Here is a 22,150-nt window from a genome sequence, read left to right as displayed (position 1 = left end):
CCATACAACAGCTCACAACTATCTCCAGCTCCAGTTCCAAGGGAATCAAATAAAAATAGTGTCCCGGGAGCCAAGTTCCAGGACACCCAAGGCTACACAGAGAAACCCTGTCTCAAAAAGAAAAATAAATGAATAAATGAAAATGAAATAGTATAAAGAAAAAAAGAAAAGAAAATGTGTGACAAGTAGTAGCTCAAAGTTGTATAAAGGTGTGTGTGTAAAAGCACTACATCATATATAAAGTGGTGTGATAATAGTTGAAGATAGGCTATGATGAGTTAAAGATTGGTGCTGTTAACTTAGAGCCATTACTAATAGTGGCAGCTGCCGGGCGTTGGAGAGATGGCTTGTTGGCCTGAGAGTGTTTCTGCTCTTGGAAAGGTGTTTCCTTCTCAGCATCCACATCAGGCTCTTCCTAGCCCAGGGATCTGATGCCCTCTTCTGGGCATGGCAGGCACCTGTACACATACAGCATTCATTCAGACACAGGTGAAGTTGTCTTTTTTTAAATCTACTTTAAATCTGTCAGTAAACCCCTGTAATTTTATACTCAGGAGAAGAAAGCAGAAGTGTTCAGAGTTAAGGGCTGACTTTGGCTACATAGCAAGTCTGAGATCCATCCTATCTCAGGAAACCTACTTTACACCAGGCAGACTCTGAAACCAATCTGGACTACAACCTGAGCTCAAATCCAGTCTCCACTCTATAACACAATCCTGGCTAAGACAAAACAAAGTCTTAAGTGGTGCCCAGTACAGATGACTTTATCCTGTATACATCTGTTTATATGAAATTCATTAAGGAAAAGTTCAGTACTGGGCATGGTGGCGCACACCTTTAATCCCAGCACTTGGGAGGCAGATGCAGGAAGATCTCTGAGAGTTCGAGGTCAGCCTGGTCTACAAAGCGAGTTCCAGGACGGACTCCAAAGCTACTGTGAAACCCTGTCTCAAAAGAACAAAAACAAGCAACAAAAAATTCAGTATTATAAGATTGAGTAGGACTAGGGATATCACTGTGTTGGTAGTGTTTGCCTGGGTGTGGCGGATGTAGTCAGTCATTTCTGTAACATTTGCCTTTGTCAGGTAGAGGCGGGAGATCAGTGTCTGCAACCTCTTTAGCTACGTGAGACCTCATCCAACAATCAGAACAGTGGTGGCCAAGATTGAAAGAAAGTTATGAAGAACGAAGTTTGTAGAGGAAACAGTGATCTGCTTTAGATTGTTGATTTATGTTTTTTATGAAGTGTTACACAGTAGAACAGATTGTAATTTTTAGTTTTTTAAGTTAGCTGTTGCTTTTTTTGGCCATGCAAAAAGAAAAGTGGCCTTTAAGGTTCTGAAACTTCCACTCACTAAAGAAGATCCATCTATGACCCTATAAAATAAGTAATTAATTTCTGTTTCAGAGACCGAAGAAATGGGCGATGAAGAAGTTTTCTCCTGGCTGAAGTGTGCCAAGGGGCAGTCCCATGAACCAGAAAACCTCATGCCTACACAGATCATCCCTGGCACAGGTAAGTAATTCTGTTTTGAGACTGGGTTAAAAAGTGCTATGTGCTTATTTGTTTTGGTTTTGTAGTGATGAGTATTGAACTCTTGGTCTTTTACACGATAGATCAACACTTTACCACAGAGCTCTATCCCTGGCCTCAGTGTGGTTTAGTCCCTCTGTGTGTGTGTGTTTGAGACAGGGTCTCACTGTGTAACCCTGGCTGGCCTGAACCTTGATGTGTAAAATAGGCAGGCCTCAACTCACAGAGAACTATTTGGCTCCTTGTTTTGTTTTAGTCTTTTAAATTTTTATTTGTCTACTTACTGTGTGTGTGTGCATGTGTGTCTGCATATACGTTTGCCTCCTACATGCTTGGTTCCCATAGAATAGGGCATCAGATCCCCTAGACCTGGAATTACAAAGGGTTGTGAGTCACTGTGTAGATGCTGGGAATTGAACCCTGTACTCTGTAAAAAGCACCCAGTGCTTTTAACCTCTGGGCTATCTCTTCAGCCCCATTGTTTTAGCATTTTTTTCCCTTAATTTATTTTTTTTTTAAATTTATTTAAAGAAGGCACCAGATGTCATTGTAGATGGTTGTGAATTATCATGGGAATTGAACTCGGGACCTTTGGAAGATCAGTCGGTGGTGCTCTTAACCTCTGAACCATCTCTCCAGCCGTTTTCCTTAATTTTTCAAAGATTTATTTTTATTTCATATTATTTATGTCTTTATGGTATGTCTGTGTGCAAGTACCCATGGAGCTCAGAAGTAGGGGAAGTAGGGTATCCGATGCCCTGGAGCTGGAGTTACCCGTAGCTTTGAACTCTCTGACCTGAGTACTGGGAACTGAACTCAAGTCCCTTAGACGAGTAGAAAGCACTGTTAACTGCTGGTTCACTCTAGCACAGACTGGCCTGGAAGTCACTATTTGAGTAAGCTTCTTGCAGTTAGGATCCTTTTGCCTCCCAGTTCTAAGTACTGGGAATACAGGAGTCTGCCACCACATGCTATTTTCTACAGCCAGGAATGACCCTGAGGCCACACCCCCACCTACGGGAAGTGATTTTATCTAGTGTAAGCAAGCCTTGAATTTAGGAACAGTGACTGGTTAGCTGGGCCAGAGTAAAAGAAAGCAGTAGCAGTCACTAACTCTGTTGCTACCTTTCTTATTGCTGGGACAAAATTCTGAGAAAAGTCACTTAAGAGTTGTATTCACAGTCAGGATTCGGAAGTTAAATGCTAGTGTTCATCTTGCTTTTCCTTTGTATTCAGTTCTGGGCCTCAAATCCTCCAGATCTCGCCACCCACACTGAGAATGGCCCTTTCTCTTCCCTTAAACCTTTCTGGAAATGTGCCTCGGCTCACTCAGAGTTGTGTTACCATAGTGATTCTAAATTTGATCAAGCTGACAATAATAATAAACCATCATACCAGACTTCTGGCTTTGGGCTTATAAAAAAAAATCTAGCTAAGGGCTGGAAAGAATGGTTCATTGGATGAGAGTTTTTGCTACTCTTGCAGAATACCTAGTCCAGTTCCCAGCACCCACATAGGACAGCTCACAACCACCTACAACTCCAGTTCTGGGGGGATTCACTTCTCTCTCTCTCTCTACCTTCAAGGGCAACTAGGCATGCATTTAGTATACATGCGTACATACAGACATTCTTGACCAAGCAGTGGTAGCACATGCCTTTAATCCCAGCAAAATAAATCTTTTTATAAAAAGGACAAAAAAGGCAACTGAGAACTGCCATGATGCTTCGTAACTATAACCCCTGTACTCGGGAAGTAGAGGTAGGAGGGCGATTGCCCTGGATTGGAGGCCACAGTAAATTCAGGTCAAATAAACAGTAATAGAAATATCCAGCTGTGGGCTGGGGGATTTAGCTCAGAACCAGGCCCTGGGCCCTGTCTCAGCTTGCAGGGGGATATCCAGCTGAGTGTAAACCTTGAGCCTATGAAGATGGCAGTCATCTTGCAAGAAGGAGTGACTGCTTATGTTTGGGTCATAATCCCAGTTTACTGCAGCAGTTCCTCCTCAGCAGCTGAAAGCCAACCTGGGTCCACGGATGCCGTCTCAAAACAAACAAGAGCCTTAGTACGCTGTGACACGGGCCGGTGTTCAGTGGTCCTTACTGTTTCCTTCTCCCCTAGCGCTGTACAATATTGGAGACATGGTACATGCTGCCCGGGGAAAGTGGGGGATTAAAGCAAACTGCCCTTGTATTAGTCGGCAAAGCAAATCTGTGTTGAGACCTGCTGTCACCAACGGAATGTCACAGGTACAGAGTGTGGGGCCACAACTGAGAGGGATTAGGCGCTCTCTCTCTCTCTCTCTCTCTCTCTCTCTCTGTCTCTCTCTCTCTTTTGGATTCTTTTTATAATTTTATTTAAGAATTAGTTCCAGAAGGGGCAGGACTCGGGGTCGGGGGTGGTGGTGGGAAAGTGAGAGCAGGGATGGGGTGTGAGATGTCATAGGGACCTGTCGCTTTATATGCCAATTAAAACGAAATCAGTGCTTTAAGTTTAAAAGGAAAAGAAAACTTTTTAAAAATAATCCATTCTAACTACTCAGGGTGCTGAGATGACAGACAGAATTGTGAGTTTTGAAGCCTCTTTGGGCAATGTATCAAGACTACTTCTCAGGAGCAAAGTCAAAACAACAAATAAAACTCATCTACAACTTACATTTTATCTCTTTTCATCCCCAAAAGGTTTTTATGGAATCAACATTTATTTATTTACTTACTTACTTATTTATTTTTGGGTGAATAATTCCTCTGTGTGTACACCTGCCAGAAAGGGCACCAGATCCCACTATAGATGGTTGTGAGCCACCATGTGGTTGCTGGGAATTGAACTCAAGAAAGACCTCTCGAAGAGCAGTCAGCTCTTAACTAGGGAGCCATCTCTCCAGCCCCTATAGGATTAATTTTTAATCTCTGGTTTTCTGTTGTAGAAGTGATTTAAAACATACTTTAAGTAATGAATTTCGAGTGTTACTGGTTTCTACAGAACCTAGTATAAACTGCTGGCACATTGTAGACTCATTAAGTGTGGATGAAATAACATTGTTTGAGACAGTTGAGGTTATTCTTCCCAGACTGGTGTAGTGTCAGAGCCACTTCTACCAAACCCTCCCCTCTGTAGTGCTTCTAACTGGCACTCTCACCGTCCCTGCTTCAGCTCCCCAGTATAACCCCTAGTGCCTCTTCTGGAAACGAAACTACCTTCTCGGGTGGAGGTGGAGCTGCAGCGATCACAAATCCAGAGCCGGACCAAGTCCCCAAAGGCCCCAGCACCGACAGCAGGTCTGAGGAGTCCCTAAGAGCAGAAGGCCCTGCATCAAATAGCAATAGTGAACTAAAAGCCATCAGGCCCCCGTGCCCTGACACGGCCCCTCCCTCTTCTGCCCTGCATTGGTTGGCAGATTTAGCAACTCAGAAGGCTAAAGAAGAAACAAAAGGTGAGATAAACCGCCCATGCCTTGTGGGAGGAAAATTGGGTTATTCTGTGATTTATTTGTTTGTTTGATTTTCAAACTGACTTGTAACCATACCCCTTTAGAAAAGTGCCACTTCTTTTCTCTGGCTGATCATACAGCGTGAGTGGTTCTCTTCTGTTTGGGTTGGTTGGTTTGTTTGTTTGTTTGTTTGAAAGTAGAGTGATCCTGGGTCCTTACCTAGACCTCCTTGATCAGAATTGAGATTTTTAGTGAACTTCTTTCCCTCCTGGTTTATTTCTGCAGCCAGAATTGACAGCAAGACTTAGAAAAGCTGATTATTTTGAAGTAGGGCTCAGCTGGCCTTGAAAGGAGCAGCCTATATTTTTTGTTTGTTTTGTTTTGTTTTTTGAGGCAGGGTTTCTCTGTGTAGCCCTGGCTGACCATGAACTCTCCCTGTAGATAAGGCTGGCCCCACTCACAGACTTGCCAAGCAGCCTTTTTAAATGGGCTTCAGAACCACCTGGGAATTGTTTTTCAGATGCACATTCTTTCATCCCACTTGAAACCATTAAGTTTGCCAGGCGGTGGTGGCGCACGCCTTTAATCCCGGCACTTGGGAGGCAGAGGCAGGCGGATCTCTGAGTTCAAGACCAGCCTGGTCTACAAGAGCTAGTTCCAGGACAGGCTCCAAAACCACAGAGAAACCCTGTCTCGAAAAGCAAAAAAAAAAAAAAAAAAAAAAGAAAGAAAAAAAAAAGAAACCATTAAGTTAGAATTTCTTGAGATAAGGACTGATCTCCATTTTTAAAAAGCATCACTGACAATTTCAGTTCAAGAGATCTGGAGACCATGTAAAATGTCTTAGAAGATAAAAGGTAGATGAGAAAAAGGGAATTTTGTGATCCAAACAGAGGAGAAGAAGAAAGAAGTAGAGAATTTTTCTGTATCCCTGAAACCTATGTTCATAGCTTTTCATTTTGGAGGCGGGGTGGGGTGGGTGGGTATCTTTCCTAGGGGTGTTAGGAGAGTCAGTATCTACAGACTGTTCCTCCCCGTCTAATGCTCTCTCTTTTTATGGTCTTACAGAAGCAGGGTCCCTGAGGTCGGTGCTCAATAAAGAATCTCATTCACCCTTTGGGCTGGACTCATTCAACTCCACTGCAAAAGTCTCTCCATTGACTCCAAAGCTTTTTAACAGTCTATTACTGGGTCCCACTGCCTCCAACAGCAAAACTGAGGGTTCTAGCCTTCGAGACCTCCTTCACTCTGGGCCCGGAAAACTTCCTCAAACCCCCCTGGACACAGGCATACCCTTCCCACCTGTTTTCTCTGCGTCCTCAGCAGTAAGTGTCCATCTACAACCTCGCCTGGGTTTTTGCTACACTCCCATCCTCTACACATAATTGCTTTCGTAGCACTTATAATGTGTTCTATTGTATTGCTCTTGCCTCTGCAAAGGCATTTTATTCACTAGTACATATCATTAGTGTCGCAGTACTTGTACAGTATTGTTTTTAATCGGTGCTGTGAAAAAAAGGTCTTCCTGGTTTATGTTTCTTTTTTTTTTTTTCAGGTCGTGTGTAGTGTGGGTGTGTATGTATGTGTATGCACGCACGCATGCAAGAGAGAGAGAGAGAAGTCTGGGAGTCAGTTCTCCCATCCAGTGGGTAGTAGTAATCAGGCCACCAGACTTGACACCAAGTGTCTGTTTACCTGCTGAACTATCTGACCTGCCTAGCATCAGCATTTATTTCTTGAGTGTCATTTCAGAAATGTTATATGTATATAGTTTTCTTCTGTTTTACACACGTTTGTTCTACAGTTTTCTTTTCTGCTTCTCAGTGTTTATTTATACCTTGTAGGTCATTTATTTCAAAAATATATGTTGTACTTGTGAATACCCCCATTTCCTTTTCTAATTTTTTTTTTTACCAGAACATTGTATGATTATATATTTTTAGTCGGTTGAGGCAGAGTCTCACTGTGTAGCCCTGGCTGGGAATGCTGTGTTGACAAGACTAGGCTTGAACTCACAGAGACCCACCTGCCACCACACCCTTATCCACAGGATAAGTGGATAGTACTTGAGACAGGATTGGATTTATAGGAGTTCTCTATTCTGTGACTTGCCCTGCTTTCCCATCAGCTGAAGTGGGAGAAATTCAAAGTAGATGGTAACAGAAGGACTGGAAAGAAAAGAAACCACTTTTGGAGTATATGGCTCTTAGATAGTGATTACTAAGGTAAATGTTCTGTGGCAGAAAACTACTGCCTTCTGTTACCTGAGTGGGCACTCACCTGCTCCCCATCTTTCCTCTGTGTGTCCCAGAGTAGAAACAAAGTCCTCAGACTTGGTGGCAAGCACCTTTAGCCGCCAATCTATCTCACCAGCCCAGAAAACCACTGCCTTGTTAAGTCTGCTCAGGTACAATTGCAGTATCTCCCAGGCATACCATCCAAAGAGAGATTTTCCTGAACTAACCTTTATAAATCACTTAGTGTTTTATGAACTCTGTAGTCTACATGCATGTACTTAACACAGAGTTTAAAGCTAGAGATATATTTCCCAGGTCTTAAGAGATCTCCGGGCTTGGAGGTACATGCCTTTAATCCCAGCACAAGGCAGAAGCAGGTTTCCATCTTGGTCTCAGAGCGAGTTCTAGGACAGCCAGGGCTACACAGAGAAACCCTGTCTTAACAAAAACAAAAAATCTTTCTGTTCTTTCATAAATGTAAGAAAATGCTAAAGGTCAAGAAATTTAAGATAGTAAAGATTAGTGACTTTATGTCTTCCCTGCAATTACAGAAGACATCTTATTAATTGGATAGATTAAAGCCTGGAACTATAACTGTGAGACAGTCCTCTTTTTTGTTAATGTTATCATGGTGCTTGAGTCAAACTCACCTGAGGGTTTGTCTGTGAAGGGATTGAAGAACAAAGCCAGCCTGCCCAACTTCCTCGACCACATCATCGCCTCAGTGGTGGAAAATAAGAAAACCTCAGATTCTTCAAAGCGGTCCTGCAACTTGACTGATACCCAAAAGGAAGTGAAGGAGATGGTGATGGGGTTAAATGTGCTAGACCCCCATACCTCTCATTCCTGGCTCTGTGATGGGAGACTTCTGTGTCTCCATGACCCCAGCAACAAAAACAATTGGAAGATCTTCCGAGAATGCTGGAAACAAGGCCAGGTAAGAAACACTGAGTTGATTTTATAGCCTGCTGTTTGCCTGGCAGTCACATCTGCCAGGATAATCCCAGGCATATAGAAAATTCATGGAGGATATCCTTCTGTTTCTAGTTGATTTTGCTTTTCAGAATCGAGGAAAGCTGGGTGGTAGTGACAATCACCTTTAATCCAAGTGCTTGGGAGACAGAGGCTGGCGGATCTCTGAGTTCAAGGCCAGCCTGGTCTACAAACAGCAGTCCAGGACAGCCAGAGCTGTTACACAGACAAACCCTATCTCAAAAAACAAAACGGAGTCAAGGAAATCCCTAAGAACACTTTGTGCTTGGTATTTGTAAAGGGCAGTTGAACTCCAGTGGGTGCTGAGCTGCCATTAATGATGGCACCTTTGGAGGAGAATCCCCGAGTGTAGGGTTTGGAGAGTGAAGGTAGGAGCTGAGTAGCAGGATTCTTGGTAAGTGCTTCAGTCTTTAGTGATGTGTCTGATAATGCGATGGTGCTCCATGACACTTAGACTTGAGCAGGTGCTAAGGAGGGAGGAGCTTATGGAGTCACCTGGTTTGCATTGTACTGTGAGGCAGTGTTCTCAAAGTTGCATTAGCCAGCAATGTCTCTTCACCTCAGAATACTGATAGACACCAAGAAAGAAAAGTGTCTTCGGAGGATGTTTCCCCAGAATGAGAGCCTAGAATAACAATAGAGGCAAGACAGTTTCCCATTCTCTTTAACTAATATATGGGAATCTGTAGATTACATTCTGGAGAAAAACAATCGATGTTCATGGAGAGCAATATTTCCTAGATGATTTTGATGGGTTTATCTTTGTTTCCACAGCCAGTGCTAGTGTCAGGGGTACATAAAAAGCTCAAGTCTGAACTCTGGAAGCCAGAAGCCTTTAGCCAGGAATTTGGAGACCAGGATGTGGACTTGGTGAACTGCCGGAACTGTGCTATCATTTCTGATGTCAAAGTTCGGGATTTCTGGGATGGCTTTGAGATTATATGCAGTAAGTAACTTTGCTTTCTGATTATGCAGTGACAACAGTAGTAAGCATCTAAATACTTGGTCCTGTACCTGAAATAACAAACTGTATCCTCTTGTTGGGAGGAGCCTTCTGTCTTCATGCCAGCTCTACACAGCTGCGTGGCAGTCCTGTGGCTCCCAGAACAGGCCTGCAGTTCAGGGAGCATATGGCTTGCATGGAGCTCTGTTGCACGGAGGAGGGGAGCAGGAGTCCTATAGAATGGAGAGATAGTGCACATACTACTACAGGAAGTGGAGAATCAAAGTGAAATAGGAGGCTTGTCTCCAGAGACTCGGTCCTGCGAAGAGTAGCAGTAGGGGTGTATAAGAATGTTGTCTGTCTTCTAGAGAGACTGAGGTCGGAAGATGGGCAGCCAATGGTGCTCAAACTCAAAGACTGGCCCCCTGGGGAAGATTTTCGGGACATGATGCCAACAAGGTTAGTGACTTCAGAGAATGTTGTCTTCAGAGGCTTATGCCTGGCTGAAACCAACACAGCAGAATCACAGAGAAGTGAATGCTCTTTGTCTTCCTTCCTGCCCTTTCTTAGGTTTGAGGATCTGATGGAGAATCTTCCTCTGCCAGAATATACCAAACGGGATGGCAGGCTCAATCTCGCTTCTAGGCTACCCAGCTACTTTGTAAGGCCTGACCTGGGCCCCAAGATGTACAACGCCTATGGTATGAGGGAGAGGACAGAATTAACCCTTTGGGGACTGCTGTTCTCATTTCATACACAGACACGATAGGGAGCATCATACCTGGGGTAGTTCTGAATGTTTCCTTTGTTAGTACTGATTGGTGTAACATTCATAAGCTTGCATATCTGTTAGAAACAGTTTCTTCTCACCAGGTGGTGGTGGTGCATACCTTTAATCCCAGACAGGCAGATCTCTGTGAGTTCCAGGACAGCCAGGACTATACAGAGAAACCCTGTCTTGAAAAACAAAAACTCAAAAATTCTACTCCAACAGACATATCCTTAGTTTTATTCTTTAGTTTTACTAAAACTAAAGAATGCCAGCTACCTTGCTGTCATACCTGTATTCTATAAAGTTCAAAAATGACCTAAAATAAAATACTGAGCCGGGCAGTGGTGGCGCACGCCTTTAATCCCGGCACTTAGGAGGCAGAGGCAGGCGGATCTCTGTAGGTTCGAGACCAGCCTGGTCTACAAGAGCTAGTTCCAGGATAGGCTCCAAAACCACAGAGAAACCCTGTCTCGAAAAACAAAACAAACAAACAAAAAATAAAATAAAATACTGTGAAAATTGAGTTCTGTCTGAATGTCCCTAATGCCTGCATGTTTTGAATTTCAAGAAAGGGACCATTTTCAAAAGTGGCTTGGTTTCATGATGGATGTTGATGCTATGTGGACCAAGCTAGAAATTAGTCTTAACCTGTATAAAAGATAAAGAAGAGTGCTTTAGCTGATGCTCATTCCTCTCCTCTCTCCTCCCTCTGTGTGCTAGAGATGTAACCTAGGGCCTGAGCACATTAGTCAGCACTCTACTGCTGGACTGCCTCTCCCCCGGGGCATCTCTTTAAGGACTTTCTAGAGCACCTTTTCAGGCTTGACATGAGTCCTTTGTAATAGCACCTGTTCATCTGTTCATCTTTCATATTTTCCTCCCACCTTTAGGCTTGATAACAGCAGAAGACAGAAGAGTTGGTACAACAAACCTTCATTTAGATGTGTCTGATGCTGTTAATGTGATGGTGTATGTTGGGATCCCTGTCGGGGAGGGTGCTCATGATGAAGGTAGGATTTCTAGAAAAATTGCTTTAATGTGGTTTCCCCTAAGAAGTAGAGTAACCAATGCAAGTTTCTTCCAGGCTTAGTGTGTACCTGGTGGATATTGTTAGACCACGGGAAATTCTAGCAGAGTGCTGCTTGGAAACTTTTGACTGGGTTCTTGCCTTTCAGGGAATGTCCAAATATGAAGTCTGGCAAAGAAAGGACAGAGAGGACTGGGGCTTTGGCACATTGCTTAAAAGTACAGTGCCCCTTGAATTTGGTACCCAGCACCCACAAGAGGCTCACAACCTTCTGTAATTCCAACTCCAAGGAATTTGATGCCCTCTGGCACCTGCTAAATATTAAAAAAATAAGAAGGGCTGGGGAGATGGCTCAGTGGTTAAGAGCACTCACTACTCTTCCACAGGTCCTGAGTTCAATTCCCAGCAACCACATGTTGGTTCACAACCATCTGTAATGAGATCTGGTGCCCTCTTCTGGTGTGCAGGCATATATGGAGGGAGAATGTTGTAAACATAATAAATAAATAAATCTTTTAAAAAAAATAAGAAGAAAGGACTTCTGGACAGTGGTGGTGCACTTCGTTAGTCCCAGCACTCGGGAGGCAGAGGCACATGGGTCTCTGTAAGTTTAAGGCCAGACTGGTCTACCAAGCGAGTTCCAAAACAGTCAGGACAGCTACACAGAGAAACTGTCTCAAAAAGTGAAGGGATAAAAAGACAGGACTGACCCATCTGCTTGACTCATTAACCTTATCAACTGTAGAATGATGAATGGCAGAGCCAGGTCGTGTGCACAAAGATGAAACATAAAGGTTGAGTTGGTAAAGTGTCAACAGCATGATGACCAGAGTTTGATTTCCATAAGCAGCCGGGAGTGATCATGCACACCTTTAGTCCCAACACTTGGGAGGAAGAGGTAGGTGGATCTCTAAGAGTGTAAGGCCAGCCTGGTCTACATAGTGAATTCTGGGCCAGCCTAGGGTACAGTGAGACCCTGTTGTTCTTCCCTTCCCCCACACGGATCACTGGCATCCAGCTCAGGTCATCAGACATGATGGCAAGAGCCCTTACCTGCTAAACCATCTCATCAGCCCCCATATGAGTTTTGATTTTTTTTTTAAAAAAAAACAAAACAAAACAAAACAGGATCTATGTAGAACTCCATATGTAGTCCAGGGAGGCTTTAAACTCATGGAGATCCACTTGCCTCTGCCTCAAGTGCTGGGATTAAAGGCGTGCACCACCACTGCCTAGTAAGCTTTGATTCTTGTGATATTACTTAGAGAAGAACAGAGACCAAACTTGTTCTGGTTGGACATTTTCCCCTAAAGGTTACTTTGTCATCACCACTTTGTTCTTTTCAGAAGTCCTCAAAACAATTGATGAGGGCGATGCTGATGAGGTGACCAAGCAGAGGATTCATGACGGAAAAGAGAAGCCGGGGGCCTTATGGCACATCTATGCAGCCAAGGATGCAGAGAAGATCCGAGAGCTCCTCAGGAAGGTATGCCTCCAGCGGGGTGATACCCCCAGCTCCAGGCTGTGGTCTAGACAGCTACCAAGGTCTCTCCTGTGAAGTCTCTTGGTAGTAAAGACCTATTTGTACAAGGCATGGTAGGGTACACCTGTAGCACTTGAGTGCTGATGTCAGGAAGATCACAGAGGCCGACCTCGACTACCTGGAGAGACCCTATCTCAAAAAAAAAGAAAAAGAAAAGCAAGAACTTGAGGCTGGTGGGCTGACTCGGCAGTTGAGTCACATGGTTCAGTGCCCAGCATCCACATGGATGTTCATGGTCCTTGTAAATCATCTGAACTCTTTGGGCACAAAGCACACATGTGGTAAACAGATTTAGATCATATATGCAAGCAAAACACTCATACACATAAAATAAAAATAAGTCTTTTTAAAGGGGGGGGGTTGTAGAATGATGCCTCAGTAGTTAAGAGCACTTTTCTTCCAGAGGTCCTGAGTTCGATTCCCAACTACCACATAGTGACTCAAACCATCTGTAATGAAATTCAATGTCCTCTTCTGGCATGAAGCAGTATATGCTCAAGTAAAGCACTCATATACATAAAATACATAAAATTTGACTAGACCTGGTGGTGTGTGTCTTTAATCCCAGCACTCAGGAGGCAAAGACAGGCAGATCTCTGAGCATTCAGGACAACCTGGTCTACAGAGCAAGTTCCAGGCCAGCAATAGCTACAGAGAAACTCTGTCTCAAAAACGAATAAATAATAAACAAAAGCTGGGTTTGGAGTTTGGTGTTAGAATGCTTATCTAGTGTGCATAAGGTTCTGTGTTCCATCTTCAGCACTGCGGGGAAGCAAAGAAAGGGGACCTATTGGTTGAGAAATCTTTCAGAATGCGCAAGGGGCCTGAGCTCACACTAGAACATGTTCAACAGAATAAAGAAGATAGTGTTCTTTGTGTGCTTAAGGGATAGTACATTCCTAGGATGTTCCCTACATCTTTCTCCCCCTATATATGCATACTGGTAATAAATGTTGAGGTAATAAGAAGCTTCTTTTTTGTTGTTCATTTTCAAGACAGGGTTTCTCTGTGTAGCCCTGGCTGTCCTGGAACTCACTCTGTAGACCAGACTGTGCTGGAACTCAGCAGTTTCACCAGCCTCTGCCTCCCTCCTGAGTGCTGGGATTAAAAGCATGCTAAAGAGTACTTGAACACGTGTTCTCTGAAACGTTCATAGCCACCTGAACTGGAACGGAACCTAGCTACACAGCTACCCTCGATGAGGATACAACATGTCTAGTGTGAGGTGGTGCTGGACAGTGGGGGAGTCTTTCGTGTCACCATAATTAACACCATAATAACACAATTTTTAAACCTGCAAATCCTTTTTGGACTTTTCCATGTGTTTTTAGAGCACAGTTGGCTGTGGGTAAACGAAACTGTTGAAACCGTGGGCAAGGAAGGGCTACTTTATTAATTCTTCCTTTTTTTGGATTTTGATTATAACTTCAGGTTGGAGAAGAGCAAGGCCAAGAGAATCCTCCTGATCATGACCCAATTCATGACCAAAGTTGGTATCTGGACCAGATCCTCCGGAAGCGACTCTTTGAGGAGTATGGCGTGCAAGGCTGGGCCATCGTGCAGTTCCTGGGTGATGCTGTCTTCATACCTGCTGGAGCCCCGCACCAGGTGAGTTGAACAATGGAGACCGGCTCCACAGCCCCATGGGCTTTGGTGCTTGGCTTGTCTCTTGAGTTTAGTTTTCAGTGGCAGGATCAGACTGGGTGCTCTAATACCATGGCTTGTTAGTTTTTAACTTTATTCCTTGTAACTTTAAATGCTTGGTTTTTGTTTGTTTGTTTTATGGTAGTTGTTTTCTGTTTTGTTGTTGCTGTTTCTGTTTTCTTTGGTTGGTTTTTTTGGGGGGGGGGGGGGCGTTATCCAGGAAGCCCTCAAACTCACAGAAATCTTTGTCTCCCAAGTACTAGGATTAAGAGTGTGCACCACCACTCCTAGCCATAAACTTTTTGTTTTGTTTTCAAGACAGGGTCTCACTTTGTAGCCCTGGCTGCCTGGAACTCCCACTGTAGACCAGGCTGGTCTCAAACTCACAGAGATCCTCCTGCCCTCCTCCCAAGGTGCTGGGATTAAAGGCATGTGCTGCCACAGCCCACTGGCATTTTCGTATGAGTTACTGAATCTCTGAGGTCTACATTCTCCTGCTATACTTGCCTCCTCCCAGGTTCACAATCTGTATAGCTGCATTAAAGTCGCAGAAGACTTCGTATCCCCAGAGCACGTGAAGCACTGTTTCCGCCTAACACAAGAGTTCAGGCATCTCTCCAACACCCATACGAATCATGAGGATAAACTACAGGTAAATGGTCCCTCCTTCACTCACACTGACTTCCTATCTAATGCTCACAGACACACAAAGACACATTCTCCTCGTGGCTGTTTTCTGGTAGAGAAGTGACTGGGAAACAGCAGATACCTAACCATTTCAGTTGGGTTTTTGAGTTTCGATTATTGGTTTGTTTTTGGAACGCTGCCTCAAATAGCCCAGGCTGACCTTGAACTCCTGATCCTCCTATTTCCAGCTCCTTTACAGGAATTTATTATCCACTCATCTTAATGTATGCCTATAACCCAGCTGAAGCACAAATTCCAGGCTGACCTGAACTCCTGAGTAAGCCCTGTGTTGTGTGTGTATGGAGGGGTCTTTTTAATCTACCCATTTCCTATGTAATGATTCCCTAGTTCTCAGTCCTTGGGAGTTCTAGTGTTGATAACTGAGTAGGCTTGCATCCCTGCTCGGGATATAAGAAAATACTGTGGGGGGCTGGAGAGATGGCTCAGTGGTTAAGAGCATTGCCTGCTCTTCCGAAGGTCCTGAGTTCAATTCCCAGCAACCACGTGGTGGCTCACAACCATCTGTAAAGATGTCTGGCGCCCTCATCTGGCCTTCAGGCATACAAACAGAATATTGTATACATAATAAGTAAATAAAAACAAAATACTGTGGGAGGGAGGAAGGGTCCTGTTCCTTTGTACATTGTTCACGGTGCTGGGAACTGAATGTGCCCAGGCTGTGCACGCGGTTGGCAGGTCCTTTACTGCTCAAGACAGGTTCTTACTAAGTTGTTCAGGCTGGGCTTGAACTCTCTGTAGCCCAAGCTAGCTTAGAACTTATCATCCTCCTGCCTCATGCTCAAGAGTAGCTAGAATTATAAGCCTATGACAACAGGCCCAACTTAGTCAAAAAGTGGGACTCATCATTCATCACAATAGAAGGTGCCACAGGTAGCAAGCCTGCACTTGTTCCAGGACCACAGCTGGTGACATATTTGTCCCTACAGCCTTCGGGGATAAGAAGCTTCTCAACTACCACGTCCTCAGATTCATCTGCATTAAACTTGGAGGAGCCACACTTTGACAAGTGGGCCTTCTGGTGGTCAGAGAACTTGAACTTGGCCATGTACAGGGCCTCAATCACATGTCCCTTATTCTGCAAATCAGTGCAGATGGACATTCTTACATTATATATACTCATATTAATAGAAGCAATATAAATGTACCGATTTCATACCCCACCTCTTCCAGGTCTCAACTGGTAGACTGTCTTTTTACTCTTAATGCCTTTTTTGGTTTTTTGAGGCAGGGTTTCTCTGTAGCTTTGAAGCCTGTCCTGGAACTAGCTCCTGTAGACCAGTCTGGCCTCGAACTCACAGAAATCCTCCTGCCTCTGCCTCTTGAGTGCTGGGATTAAAAGTGACCACCACCCAGCTGCCTTTTTTAAAAAATTATGTATCTGTTCGTGTGTGTGTGTGTGTGTGTGTGTGTGTGTGCAGTCCCAGTAGAGACCAGAAGAAGGCATTGTGGGGGCAGTGGGGTTGCTGGGGAACTGGAGAGATGGCTAAGCAGTTAAGAGTATTGATTGCTTTTCCAGAGGTCCTGAGTTCAATTCCCAGCAACCACATGGTAGATCACAACTGTCTATAGTGGGATCTTGTACCCTCTTCTGGCATAAAGTTGTACGTGCAGATTGAGCACTCATATACTCATATACATTAAATAAATAAATAAGGCTTTGATTGTTTTCGAGACAGGGTTTCTCTGTGTAACAGCCCTGGCTATCCTGGAACTAGCTCTTGTAGACCAGGTTGGCCTCGAACTCACAGAGATCTGCCTGCCTCTGCCTCCTCATGCTGGGAATAAAGGTGTGCGCCACCACTACCCCGCATTTTTTTTTTCCCACAGGAAGGAGAAGGCATTGGATCCTCTGGAGCCAAAGTTCTGGACAGTAACTCTGGTACTAAGAGTGTTCTAGGAGAACAGAATGTACCCTTAACCCCTGAGCCAATTCTTCAGCCTCCTTTCAACCTTTTTTTTTTTTTATAGCCTCTGGGGCTACAGAGATGGCTCAGAGGTTAAGAACACATGCTAGCCAGGCATGGTGGCACATGCCTTTAATCCCAGCACTTAGGAGTCAGAGGCAAGCGGGGTGTCTCATTTGAGGTCAGCCTGATCGACTGAACAAGTTTCAGGACAGCCGAGGCTGTTTTACATAAATCCTGTCTCAAAAAAACCACATGCTGCTGATGCGGAGAACCTGGGTTTGGTTCCCAAGGCTCACATCTGTCTGTAACTCCAGTTCCGGGGGATTTGATAACTTCCCCTGGCATCTGCAAGCACTGGCCTATGTAATGGTATACATGCAGACACACAATACAATAAAATAAAAGTAAATAGTTTATTACAAATTAATAAATAACAGCACTGGGGTCAACATGATGGCTTAGCAAGCAAAAGCAGCTGTTACCAAGCCTCATAACCTGGATCTGATTCCAAGACCCATGTGCTAAAGGAGAGAACTCCCACCTATGGTGCTCAGTGTGTACACACATGTAAATGTAAATCCAAAAATAATACGATAGCAGCGTCAACTCTGCTGACACTTTCAGGTCCCATCGATCTGACATAACTGTTCTTTAACTTGTTTATTGCTAGTTTGCTAAATTGTAAAACTTAATTAGCTTTGTGAAGGCAGAAATTTGTTTAATTGACAACTTTCCCTGGCACAAATCTAAAACACAGCTCACAGTGCATTTTTGTTAAGTAATAGAAAAGAACCAGTAGAGGCCCAGGGCATCTTGTATACCCATCACAGAGCCTTCTATTTTTGTGAAGTAAGATGTCATACATATACATGAAATACACTATGTACATAGACAACATCGTAAAGTACCAGTGTGTCCTTCCTTTTTTGTCTTACCTCTCTTTTCTTTTCTTTTTTTTGCCAATTTTTTTATTTATTTATTTATTAATTAAAGATTTCTGGCCGGGCGGTGGTGGTGCACGCCTTTAATCCCAGCAGAGGCAGGCGGATCTCTGTGAGTTCGAGACCAGCCTGGTCTACAGAGCTAGTTCCAGGACAGGCTCCAAAGCCACAGAGAAGCCCTGTCTCGAAAAACTAAAACAAACAAACAAACAAACAAAAGATTTCTGTCTCTTCCCCGCCACCGCCTCCCATTTCCCTCCCCCTCCCCCAACCAAGTCCCCCTCCCTGGTCAGCCCAAAGAGCAATCAGGGTTCCCTGCCCTGTGGGAAGTCCAAGGACCACCCACCTCCATCCAGGTCTAGTAAGGTGAGCATCCAAACTGCCTAGGCTCCCACAAAGCCAGTACATGCAGTAGGATCAAAAACCCATTGCCATTGTTCTTGAGTTCTCAGTAGTCCTCATTGTCCGCTATGTTCAGCGAGTCCTGTTTTATCCCATGCTTTTTCAGACCCAGGCCAGCTGGCCTTGGTGAGTTCCCTATAGAACATCCCCATTGTCTCAGTGTGTTGGTGCACCCCTCACGGCAGTCCTGAGTTCCTTGCTCGTGCTCTCTCTCCTTCTGCTCCTGATTTGGACCTTGAGATTTCTGTCCAGTGCTCCAATGTGGGTCTCTGTCTCTGTCTCCTTTCATCGCGGGATGAAGGTTAATATTCAGGAGGATGCCTATATGTATTTCTTTGGGTTCTCCTTCTTATTTAGCTTCTCTAGGATCACTAATTATATAGGCTCAATGTCCTTTGTTTATGGCTAGAAACCAAATATAAGTGAGTACATCCCATGTTCCTCTTTTTGGGTCTGGCTTACCTCACTCAGGAAAAATTACCCTAGGAAAATTAATCATCTTGTCAGTTCTTTAAAGTTTTTAGCCTGTCAATTTATTTAATAACTTTAATTAAATCTTCCAATGTCACATGTAAATATGTGTCTTAGACAAATTGTGTGCACATACGCTCTAGACCTGCTGTCACATTCTTGTAATCCCATTACTTGTGAATCTAAATCAGGAAAATGAAGTTAGAGGCCAGCCTTGGCTAAATAGTAAGACCCTGTCTCAAGGGGGGAGGGGAACTGGCAGGGTGGCTCGGTGGGTGAAAGCATTTGAGTCTAATTGCTGAGCCCACAAGGTGGAAGAAGAACCAACCTTCAAGCAGTAGGAAAAACAGCCCATTGCCTACCCACTCCCACTGTTCATTGCTGTGGGGTCTTGGGCAAGGGTATTTTGGACAGTCTTTATTCCAGGTTGACCTCAACCATTGGAATTATAGACATGTGCCTCTGTGCCCAGCTTTAGTTCCCTGGAACTTGATTTTCTCAGTGTCTTTAAACAAGGCTTATGATAAAATAATTGAACTTCATAGGCTCACGGCATAGATTAACTAGAGGTCCACATAACAGCTTAGTGACTCTGTCCAACACCTAGTGAGAACAGGAGTGATGATAGCTATACACATTCTTTCTTTTTTTTTTTAAATATTTATTTATTTATTATGTATAAATATTCTGTCTGTGTGTATGGCTGCAGGCCACAAGAGGGCACCAGACCCCATTACAGATGGTTGTGAGCCACCATGTGGTTGCTAGGAATTGAACTCAGGACCTTTGGAAGAGCAGGCAATGCTCTTAACCTCTGAGCCATCTCTCCAGCCCCTACACATTCTTTCTTGAGTGTGGACCTCATATCCTGCATGACTGGTAACTCATTCGTGGGGCTTGATTTGGGAAGCACACAGCTGGGGCGTCCTCATTGGCTTTTCAGTAAGCTTGTCGGGGTAGGATATAGACCTGCATTTGTGAGCTGCCCTGAACTGACAGTGCTAATTCTTCTCCAGGTGAAGAACATCATATACCACGCAGTGAAAGATGCTGTTGGCACTCTCAAGGCCCACGAATCCAAACTGGCAAGGTCTTAAGGCATGGGGAACTTCCAGCTCTCCTGTGAAGCAGGCCTTTCACAACACTTACCAGGGAACGGCAGGGCTCTCTGCAGGAGCAGAAGCCCTTCCCCAAGCCAGTGTGGTCAGTATTACAAACTCTCCAGCCGCTCTTTCTATGCTGCCTCAACACTGAAGGTTGACACATGAAAATGGCACTGTTCACACACACAGTTTCAGATTCGAAGCTGAGGGTGCCACACTCCATCCAGTGGCCTTTGGGAATCCAGGTTGCTTGAACATCGCTGGGCTCTCCTGCACATCTCCTGGTTTGAGACCATGGAAACCAGGAATGTGGGCACACCTTCCTTCTCTGTTCCTCTTGTGCCTAGCTCAGTGGGACTGTGTTTGGAGGCGGAGGAAGTCATAACTGGTAAAGTAAGGAGATACAATGTGCCTGGTGGAAGCCCGGCCATGTCTCTGCACATGACTTCTGACCTGGCCCATCCCAGGAGATGGGGTGCAGCCATTCCCCATACTCTCTGTGAATATGGAGTCTTCAAGACCCAGGGAGAGCCTACAACTTTTCCCAGGAGGCTTCAGGATTAGGAACCGTGTGTATTAGTGAGAACTAGGTTTGTAGTGAAATAGTTACTATTTCATGAAAGTAGATATTTTTAGAACTTTTGAAATAACACAGTTGTTTTCCTGGACTACAAGGAAAGGCACATTACTTTAGTCTTCCTTTCAATAAAACTCTTTGAAAGATATGATTTTTAGAAATCAGCTGTCCCTTATAGCACAAAATCAGCCAAAGCGTAATTTAAAAGAATTGGCATTTTACTATAATCCTTTAGTTTCTCCCTCCCTCTCAGTCTTATCTCGAGGGAACAGTTGTCTGAGAAAGAACTGTGTCATGTCTGAGCTGTGGATTGTTCCCTGCGTGCACACCGCTGACTCCGGGATCTGTTTGCCGACTACCAGCGTTCCCTTGGGACTCTGCATATGTTTCCAAATGGGGTGGAAAGTTTGGTTTCCAATATAAGAGTTTTTTGTTTTTTAGAGTTTTGTCTGGAATTATTTTCAGCAAAACTTTACAACTCAGTGGAGTTTTTATTAAGAATTTACTTGGAAATGATGGAATTCACTGGCCCATAGGTACACTGGGAAATGTACCTCTTCCCAGGTGTACTGCCCTGCAGCCTTGTTTATATGTTCACAGTTACCTTTTTTTTTTTTTAAATAAAAGTCATTTACTGTAGAATACTTTTAATTTCACTTTCTGTACTTTAATTTTATTGAAGGGCTGATTGGGATTTCCATGTTCTTATTAAAAAAAAATCTAACAAATCTGTTTGGAGCAGACAAATTCTTTCTGTGCCAACTTTTCTAAAGTCAAGACTACACTGTGGGCTGTCAGAGGTGTGGCTGGTTTCAGGGCCTCTTGCTGCCCTGCGCCTAATGATCTGATCACTCTTTGCCCTTGAGTTATGCTTAGTTGAGAGAAAGAACGTGCCCAGTGAGTTGGCTGGTGGAGTTTATGCTCACTGAACAAAAAGGGCTAAGTGGGGTCCTCCTTCCTTTAGGGTGCAGGATGCGAGAACAGTGCCCTAATGTACAGCCTGCACACAGCTCCAGGTGAGGCTGTGAGGTCATCCGACTGCATACCGTAAAGTGTGCGGCTCTGCAAAGGACCCAACTGGGGTTGTTTATTAAGCAAAATTAAAACTGTTCTTGTTGGGTAAGGACAGACTATATTCTAGTTAAAAGAGGTCTTTTGGGAAGGAAGTTATGTAGAAAAGCAAGAGGCATCATCAGAGGCCTGCTTCTCTGAAACCTATTCTTCTGAAACTTGCTTCTCTGAAAACACCTTCCAGAGCATTTGAGCCTAGAAACATAATTATCAAGCTAGAAATAGACTATTTGTGTTTTTCAAGGCTTCTAGGTTTGAATATGAGTCTTTGAAATACACAACTCCGAGCATGCCCTTACAGCCTGGTTGGACATTTTAATAATGTGGTCCACCCAAAGGATTATACCTCAACACAAAGCTGCAGGATGTAGCAGCTGTAAAGTGGGGCGGGGAAGGAGGGCAGTGGGGGGGCTGCTTTGCGAGCTAGCCTACATTCCGGATATAAATGTCTTCAGAAATAGGACATCCACCACCAATTGTATTTTCTGAGGGGGGTGGAGCTGAAGTCTCTGGACTTTTCACTGACTTGAGACTCATTCCTCTCTCTCCTATCCCCTCCCCATGAAATTAAATTTCACATATTCCTAACCCTGGCACAATTTACTACCCAAAAGTCCGATCAAACCATGTGAACAAATTCCCTTTTACCTGGAAATTGGCGGTTATTGATGAGGACTGGAGTGCACAGGTGCAGCCACACCTGGCCCAGGAGCCCAGGTGGACGTCCTGGAGCCTGCAGTGGAGGAGGAGAGTTCGATGGTTGGTCTTTGGAGCATGTAGCCTCTAAAATAAACTTCGCTTTATATCGTAACAAGTATGACTTAGTGGTTTTGTGACCCTCGGCATA

General features: G+C 44.2%; 1 protein-coding gene across 2 annotated transcripts in view; it reads left to right on the top strand.

Moving 5' to 3' along the window:
* Window positions 1-20,960, top strand: part of LOC121453285 (lysine-specific demethylase 3B) — a 62,442-nt gene extending 41,482 nt beyond the window's left edge. For both annotated transcript variants that reach the window (XM_041659930.1, XM_041659931.1), the window contains 13 exons: window positions 1,409-1,516; window positions 3,656-3,783; window positions 4,688-4,967; window positions 6,033-6,289; window positions 7,872-8,138; window positions 8,969-9,140; window positions 9,506-9,596; window positions 9,708-9,838; window positions 10,800-10,919; window positions 12,283-12,422; window positions 13,911-14,087; window positions 14,641-14,775; window positions 19,569-20,960. In XM_041659930.1, coding sequence (XP_041515864.1) covers window positions 1,409-1,516; window positions 3,656-3,783; window positions 4,688-4,967; window positions 6,033-6,289; window positions 7,872-8,138; window positions 8,969-9,140; window positions 9,506-9,596; window positions 9,708-9,838; window positions 10,800-10,919; window positions 12,283-12,422; window positions 13,911-14,087; window positions 14,641-14,775; window positions 19,569-19,649 — 2,087 coding nt within the window. In that variant the 3' untranslated portion in view covers window positions 19,650-20,960. The remainder of the gene's footprint in view (window positions 1-1,408; window positions 1,517-3,655; window positions 3,784-4,687; window positions 4,968-6,032; window positions 6,290-7,871; window positions 8,139-8,968; window positions 9,141-9,505; window positions 9,597-9,707; window positions 9,839-10,799; window positions 10,920-12,282; window positions 12,423-13,910; window positions 14,088-14,640; window positions 14,776-19,568) is intronic.
* The last annotated feature ends 1,190 nt before the right edge of the window (window positions 20,961-22,150 follow it).

The sequence above is a fragment of the Microtus oregoni genome, unplaced genomic scaffold (genome assembly GCF_018167655.1).
Source record: "Microtus oregoni isolate MIOR12 unplaced genomic scaffold, Mior012 000011F_ref0000422, whole genome shotgun sequence".
NCBI classification, from domain to species: Eukaryota; Metazoa; Chordata; class Mammalia; order Rodentia; family Cricetidae; genus Microtus; species Microtus oregoni.
The sequence above is the reverse complement of the archived record's forward strand: the minus strand, read 5'-3'. Positions and strand labels throughout refer to the sequence as shown.